This window comes from Cibotium barometz, chromosome 45 (assembly GCF_041138505.1).
Source record: "Cibotium barometz isolate CiBa-2024 chromosome 45, ASM4113850v1, whole genome shotgun sequence".
NCBI lineage: Eukaryota > Viridiplantae > Streptophyta > Polypodiopsida > Cyatheales > Cibotiaceae > Cibotium > Cibotium barometz.
In genome coordinates, this window is record NC_141090.1 from 17,886,346 (window position 1) to 17,894,664 (window position 8,319).

Genomic DNA, 8,319 nt, shown 5'->3' on the forward strand with positions numbered 1-8,319 from the left:
TTGTCTAATGCTTTCCATGGTAAATATTTAGAAACGACTAAATACATTTTATAGCCTAATAACATAGAGGATATCACTATACATCTAATCCAACCTCTCCATCGCAAGTTGAGATTGGTAGCATGTCGGCTACAAAACTCCTTGATTGTTTAGGGACAAAAGATGTCATAAAAATTCAAACTAGAAATTGAGAAATTATTATTTTGGATATTTTAAAGCTTTTTTGTGTGTGAAGGAGACACATTTTTTATGTAAAGAGATATTTTATCTACCTTGTTGCACCACATATGGAGAACAAAGCAATCCATGCCTAGAACACATTCAGATTAAGCAGTATTGTACACTCATTTTTTATAATTCTACATACAATGGCCGAAATGTAGTCTAGTGATAAGTTTTCTCACATCACAAAACAATCCAAAATTATCCAAGATACAACATTCAAGTTGTCCAAACAGGAGTTACCGGGTGATTGCAAGGCAAGGGTAGTCATTTTCCTTCACTCTCAAGGAAAAAAGGGCATCAATATGCAAGAAGCAAAACTCACTAGCATGATATCTCGATTGAGATATGAACATCACAAATAGCTTGACAATAGCCCAACATCTCGATGGAGATACCAAGAACCACCACGCTAACAACCTCAAAAGATCTCTCATATCTCGATCACAGTCCATGTCACTAAAACACATCCCCGCCACCTAGATATCTCGATCGAATTACTAAGGCCACTTGTTATGGGAATGTATTTTAAGCCCTCTTAAAAATATTATTCTACCCTCTTAGATAATTTCGGGATGCTTGGATTATCTTTGCGTCAAGACAAATTTTGTTAATATCATGGGTGATACCATTATAAATATTAATATGTTTGGTGGATATTGGCTTATGTTTAGGGCCTCCAATGTTTGTTTCACTTGGTTTGTGTGTGAATGGGTGATTCTTTAGTTACTTACACCTGGCAAACATGTGTGGTTTGTTTCAGTTGGTTTGTGTGTGAAGGGGTGATTCTTTGGTTACTTACGCTTGGCAAACATGTGTGTGGTTATGGTTTGTATACTTATGGAATATTTGTTTCACCAATTTATTGTTGGGTGATTTTAAAGGTGAAGAGGATTCCAAAGATTGAGGAGGAATTGCACAAATTTATTACTTGGCACACCATTTTTGTAAACAAGCTTTGTATATACATGTACTAGCTTGTGCACATTTTGATTTATTTGGAAAGCCTTAATTTATCAAGCATAGACTTGATCTTTAATAATATTTTGTAAAGTGTGATATGCTTTAAACCCTAGCCTCAATTTATGGACACTCTATTTTGAGCATAAGAGAGTGTCATACAAGAAAAACACCTTTTTGTATTTTTGGAGGCTATGGCCTAATTTGGAATAAAGTATCTCATAAATACTCATGTGTGGGGAATAGGCCACATACATGAGGGGGGGTGATTGCACCCAATCTTGGAGTCATGCTTTGTGAGCTAAGTATTTTTATATTCTTTCTCTCAATTATTGAATATATTGAGCATGTGGTATTTGATGAGTTATTTGAATTAAATCAATTCTTGCAAAGTTTCTTTAAGACTCTATCTTCATAGAAAATTAGATCCATGCCACAAAACGTATAAATACTAATACATTTGGTGGATATTGACATATGTTTGGGACCTCCAATGTTTGTTTTAGTTGGTTTTTGTGGAGGAGTGATTCCCGGGTTACTTATGCCTAGCAAACATCTGTGTGGTTATGGTTTGTATACTTATGGAATATTTGTTTCACCAATTTATTGTTGGTTATTTTATAGGTGAAGAGGATTCCGAAGATTGAGGAAGAATTACACAAATTTATTACTTGGCACACTATTTTTGTAAACATGCTTTGTATATACATGTACTAGCTTGAGCACATGATTTATTTGCAAAGCCTTAGTTTATAAAGCATAGACTTGATCTTTAATAATATTTTGTAAAGCATGATATGCTTTAAACCCTAGCCTCAATTTATGGGCACTCTATTTTGAGCATAAGAGAGTCTTACAAAAAAAATACCTTTTTATATTTTTGGAGGCTATGGCCTAATTTGGAATAAAGTATCTCGTAAATACTCATGTGTGGGGAATAGACCACATACATGAGGGGGGATGATTGCACCCAATCTTGGAGTCGTGCTTTTTGAGCTAAGTATTTTTATTTGCTTTCTCTCAATTATTGAATATGTTGAGCATGTGGTATTTGAATTAAATCAATGCTTGAAAAGTTTCTTTAAGGCTCTCTCTTCCTAGAAAATTAGATCCGTGACACCATTAGGATCCGCATTGATGCCACAAGGAATCTTAATTGACATATGCATAGTACCTGCCTACTCGGATGTATAATCAGCATGCACAATGATGCCATCTCGACTATCCATGTATCTCGAATGAGATATGAAAATGTGATCTCGACCGTTGACATATCTCAATTGAGATACTGAGATGTGATCTCAGACATTCATGTATCTCGATCGAGATACTGATATGTTATCTTAGTCGTAAATTTATGTAGATCTCGAGATACTTGGTTCTAATCAGAGCCGTCCATGTACCTTGATCGCGAGACACTCTCAACAAGTCTAAGCCGTTCATTTTACCATCCCTAAAACCATGCATACATTGGGGCCGTTCTTTTTGCAAACCCTAAAAGTTATGTCATGTGACCTCGATCAAGATTATAAAATCTATAAGTTTTTTTATCACTCATTCTTTACATCGTTTTCACTGTTTCACTATCTGTTTCTTTGTGTTCTCTCTTGAGCTGAAGCGCAAATAGTGGGCTTTTAATCCAACATCAGTGGTGTTTTAGAGTCTCATTAGTGCTAGATAGATTAGTATTTTCTTAGTACTAGTCATTGGACCTTTCACATTGGCCACCCCATTTGTGTTTGCCTTAGGGTCTAGCATGAAGTCACGTAAGGAGGGCCGCTCTTCTATTGTGGACCTTATTGTTGTAAAGATAGACTGTGAGTATGATAGCCTCCGATTTCGGCACCGAAAAGGCTAGAAGATGCAAGTTTTCGACAACAATTCATCATTTTTACCCATGTCCTTATGGCATCTAGGCCTATGTGTACCTTGTTGCTTTATATTTTGCATGGCATATTTATTGTAAATGCTTGGCTATTAGCGGGTCCGCAATTGTGAAGCCAAGGCATGAAAACTCTCTCTTGTTTTAAAAAGTCAAACCATATACCATGTGCACACAAATAAAGCCTTAAGCCTAAGGTTCAAAAAAAATGTATCACTTTTCAAGTTTTGAATAAAGAAAGGAAAAAAGAGAAGGTCGTGTGATCTTGGGGGTTGTGGGAAGTTGCAACCAACTACCTATATCTCTCCTTGCACGGCTCTTTTCTATCTCTCTTGGTTTGAGCACAACTTTTGCCTCTCTCTTGTCTCTTCCTTGTTCTTGAATATTTCCTAGCTATGGAGGAAGAAGAAGAAGATGGTGAGGATGATTGTCTTGTCTATTTTCTGTGTGCTCTACATTAGGTAGCTTTTCTTTGTGTGTGCAAGGCTATGGTTCCTTAGAGAGAGAGAGATAATGTGTGTCTGCCATTCTTGAGTGCATCTTGAGTGATTCTTGCAGCTTTCATGGCTATGGGCTGAGGCCAATGCATATACTTTGCATGCTTGAGCCCGGATTTGTTGCAGATTTCATGTGCTTGGAAGGCAAGTCATTTGGTGCGTTCGCCGGGAGGGGCTATCCATGGAACTTGCAAGAAGCAGCTTCAAATGAGGAGGGAGGCGGCCTTGAAGGAAAGAAAGGAGCAAGATGGACATGAAAGCTGCAAAGAGTAGAGAAAAAGGGGGCTTCTGATGCATAAATTTTACAGAGCAGTTGCAAGATCAAGACGAAGGGCAGAAGCAGCACAGAGCGATCACCATGGATTCATCTGTGTCCTTGGCAGCCACAGCAGGTGCAGGAAAACCTTCATCAGAGCAGAAACCTTACAACCCTATGGTAGATACAAGTCGACGCTGCTGGAGAAATACAGCGGAGTCAGGGACTCATTGGTGTTGCAAAAATGGATTAGAGAGACGTAAAATTGCCTAGAGATGAATTCAGAGTGGAACGGTGGAACCTAGAGGTGAAATGTCTAATGCAAGCATTATGGGACCTGTCATCCAGGGCCAGCAGAGCCTGGGTGCTTAGGATAGGGTATGGTCAGAATTGGAGTGGGCCAAGAGGGGCCTTGAATGCATCTGCTAACAGTGGTTTCAGCAGAGAAGGCACAAGTGGCTATGCAGCAGAAGGCCACCCATGTTTCCATGTCGTATATGTGGTGGGCCGGCCCTAGCACAATCACGAATTACTCTGATGCAAGTAGCTGGAGAATATGAGATGAGGGTGGTCAGAGTTACATAAGTCAATGAAGCTGAAGGAAGCCCACGCAGCAAAGGGGATACATCCCCGCCCATGTTGGGTCTGCACTAGTGATGCTGTGATGCATGGCGGCACAGGGTATGGAGCACAGCAGCAAACTACGGGCTATCAGAATTATGGACCTCAGTATCAGGCCCGCTGAAGGACAGAGGCAGTAAGTTCGAGGAGGAAATCGTGAGAGATGAGAAAGAGAAGCTCGGCAAACACAGAGAGGAGGATGCAGCACATGTAAAGAGCAAGCACGACAAAAAGAAAGGAGGAACATAACAGAATAATGGTGGCAAGCACAGAGATGATTCAGGGATGGATCATGTAGCAGATGCCAAGGGCAAGTATGAGAAAAAGAAAAGTGAAAGAGAAGAGGACCATGGTGTTAGAGTTATCAAGCCACAGGGTGAGAAAGGAAGGGTTGAGAAGCAGCAGGATGGCAAGGATATGGATGAAGGAGAAAGGCATGATAGACAAAGGGGAAGCCGTCAGGATAATGGCAAACATACAGAAATTGCAGATGATGAAGATGCCTGTGAGGCCATACACCCTAGTATTGCAAATCAATTTGGAAAAGAGGGCAAATACTTGGCTGCATGTCAACCAATCCCTTAGTTTGGGTTATCCATGATGGTTTTATTGATGATGCCCATAGGGTCGGAAAGAGCTAGAGATTGCTTGAGGCAACCGGATTGGACCTTGCTGGATATTGTCACATGGCCATCACATTTGATGGGATTCCTAGCCACTTATGGCTTCCAAAAAGCGTGGGACATCAAATTTCCATTTCCAAGTGTTGAGTACTATAAGGTTGCAGTCACGACCAAAGTGGCTGTTCTGAATTTTCTATGTGATCATGTCATGGACACAGAAGAGATAAGAGCAGACCTTGCCATGTGGGAGCTTTTGTGTGCACATAAGGATAATAATGAACAAGAACCTGATGACATGTTGCAGATGCTTGAGGAGGAAAGGTTGCAGCGAAATGGGGATACAATAGAGGGGGCTTTGAAAGGAGGCATGGTTGAGACTGGCAGAGAGGAAGCAGAGGATAACAATATCGATGAGTGCATGCTCTGTGGAATGAATGGTAACCTAATTTGCTGCGATGGTTGCCCAGCTGCTTATCATGCGAGATGTGTAGGAATCTCAAGAAGTGCATTGCCGCAAGGTGATTGGTTCTGTCCTGAGTGTATGCATGACAGGCTAGGCGGAAAGCAACTCAATTTGGTAGGATTGAAAGGAGGGGATTTGCTTGGTGTGGATCCATATGGGCACAACTTCATTGCAACATGGGGCTATCTTTTGGTTGTAGAGTCATATCCTGGCTCAAAGCTGAATTATTACAGCTTTAAGGACTTGCCTATTGTCTTGGATTGGCTGGAAAGGATGAAGCCTGCCTGTGATCCTATTAAGAGCACAATAATGCAGCACTGGAATCTTGTGGAAAGGACCATGCCCGAATCATGCAGTTTGGACATTTTACTACCACCAATTAGCTCAAACTTAACTCATACATACGGGCAGCTACATCCAGGGGAGCAAGCAGGGAAGAGCCTTGCAGTCAATGAAGATGGTGTTGCAGATAAGGGCATGTTGGCTCTGCCTGTGGTCGTTACTAGGCCCATGTTAGAGGCTAGCGAATGCAATCTTGAAAAGGATGGTCTCAATACTGGATGTGGTTTAGCAGATAGTATGAGGATAAAAAAAGAACTGGGCTTGTGTGATCCTTTGAATGAAGATTTGTGTAGTCATAATTTGGGTGGATATGGGGTTAGGGCAGATAAGTACACCTTGGATAACGTCTCTCGCTCTGTTGGTGATCAAGGTCATAAAAGGAAGATTCGAATAAAGATTGAAGCAGATTTTCATGCAGATGTTGTGTGAGGGAGAGCTTATATGTTTGTATCTATTGTTGGGGATGGTGTTCGATGTTGGGAGTTGATGTTTTTTTCTTTATGAAGTTTATGGGTTTGTTGTGAGCAAGAGATTGTTGTTGTCTCCTTATCCTATGTGTTTGGAAGATGAAGTAGTGTAGAAGTAGGAGATGGAGTAGGAGTTTAGAGTTTGGGGATGTTTGGGAGAAGTTTGATGGAGTGGTGATGTTGTTGGGTTGAAGAAGTTTTGAGGAGAGTGGAGGAGAAGTGTGTTGGAGTTACGGGAAGTGAGAAGTTAAGAAGGGAGTTTATTAAGTATGTTGAACAAGGGAGGTCTTCATCGGCATTTTGTTCGCGGGAGCTCACAAGCTAAGTGGGGGAGGAATGATAGCCTCCGATTTCGGCACCGAAAAGGCTAGAAGATGCAAGTTTTCGACAACAATTCATCATTTTTACCCATGTCCTTATGGCATCTAGGCCTATGTGTACCTTGTTGCTTTATATTTTGCATGGCATATTTATTGTAAATGCTTGGCTATTAGCGGGTCCGCAATTGTGAAGCCAAGGCATGAAAACTCTCTCTTGTTTTAAAAAGTCAAACCATATACCATGTGCACACAAATAAAGCCTTAAGCCTAAGGTTCAAAAAAAATGTATCACTTTTCAAGTTTTGAATAAAGAAAGGAAAAAAGAGAAGGTCGTGTGATCTTGGGGGTTGTGGGAAGTTGCAACCAACTACCTATATCGCTCCTTGCACGGCTCTTTTCTATCTCTCTTGGTTTGAGCACAACTTTTGCCTCTCTCTTGTCTCTTCCTTGTTCTTGAATATTTCCTAGCTATGGAGGAAGAAGAAGAAGATGGTGAGGATGATTGTCTTGTCTATTTTCTGTGTGCTCTACATTAGGTAGCTTTTCTTTGTGTGTGCAAGGCTATGGTTCCTTAGAGAGAGAGAGATAATGTGTGTCTGCCATTCTTGAGTGCATCTTGAGTGATTCTTGCAGCTTTCATGGCTATGGGCTGAGCCCAATGCATATACTTTGCATGCTTGAGCCCGGATTTGTTACAGATTTCGTGTGCTTGGAAGGCAAGTCAGAGTAAATGGCTATCCACCATAGGAGTACTAGAGACACACCATCTACTTTACATATCATGTCAGACTTGGAGGCAATAATGTCATCCCTTCATAGCATTCACGATGTTGTTTATGTAGATGAGAGGATAGCACATCATCGTATTTCTCCAATATCACATAAATTGACATATCATCAGGTATGTGAGCTTGGACCTATTAGAGATGGAGCATGATACTTGGACCTTTTTCTTGATAGCTGTTATGAGATGCAGCCTGGTAGATAATTGTTATGCATAAACATGCATAAACACAACAAGACAAAGCACCTACAGATGAGCACACAGACGCGTTTACTCAACTAAAAAAAAAACTTACGGGCGCGTCTATTTTCACGTCTATTAGTGCGTCTCCAGACCCGCGTCTAAAGGCGCGTTTAAAAGGTAGCAAACAGACGCGCCTGTATACACGCTTATATATGCGCATATAGACACGCATATAGACGTGCAAATAGACGGTCGGGGAGAAATTTAAAAAACAAACAGACACATATATAGACGTGCCTGTATACGCGCTTATATATGCGCATATAGATGCGTTTATAGACGCTCAAATAGACGTATCTTGAACAGACAAACGCATATATAGACGCATCTATAGACACGCTACAGAATATTTTTTAAATTTTGTGTGCTTTAACAGAATGCTGTGTATGTTGTATATGCTATGTAGTTACAGGAATCCCATTTCCACATTGTGTAATTCAATTCTTACAGCCAATCACATTTTAATTAGCACTCTTGCAAGCACATCTATAGCCGACATTAATTACAATTCCAAATAAAACATTACAACTCCGAAACGTTTAGTTACAAGGCATTAATTGATAGCTCAAAAAGTGCTTGTATGTACATATAGCACGAAGCTAAGCCACGTCCTGTGGCTTGAAGTACCAAAAATAAGAG

The 8,319-nt window shown here is 40.5% G+C and overlaps 1 protein-coding gene across 1 annotated transcript; it reads left to right on the plus strand.

The window, feature by feature from the left end:
- Nucleotides 1-4,723: 4,723 nt before the first annotated feature.
- On the plus strand, nt 4,724-6,295 carry LOC147612504 (DDT domain-containing protein PTM-like). Its single transcript, XM_086783513.1, has 2 exons — nt 4,724-4,943; nt 5,064-6,295. The coding sequence occupies exons 1-2, from the start codon at nt 4,724-4,726 to the stop codon at nt 6,293-6,295; spliced, it is 1,452 nt and encodes a 483-aa protein (XP_086639639.1).
- Nucleotides 6,296-8,319: the final 2,024 nt, after the last annotated feature.

Coding starts and splice junctions, on each gene's coding strand:
- LOC147612504 (XM_086783513.1), top strand. CDS start 4,724: ATGGATCATGTAGCAGATGCCAAGGGCAAGTATGAGAAAAAGAAAAGT. Junction 4,944..5,063: donor TGCAGATGATGAAGATGCCT/GTGAGGCCATAC, acceptor TGATGCCCATAG/GGTCGGAAAGAGCTAGAGAT.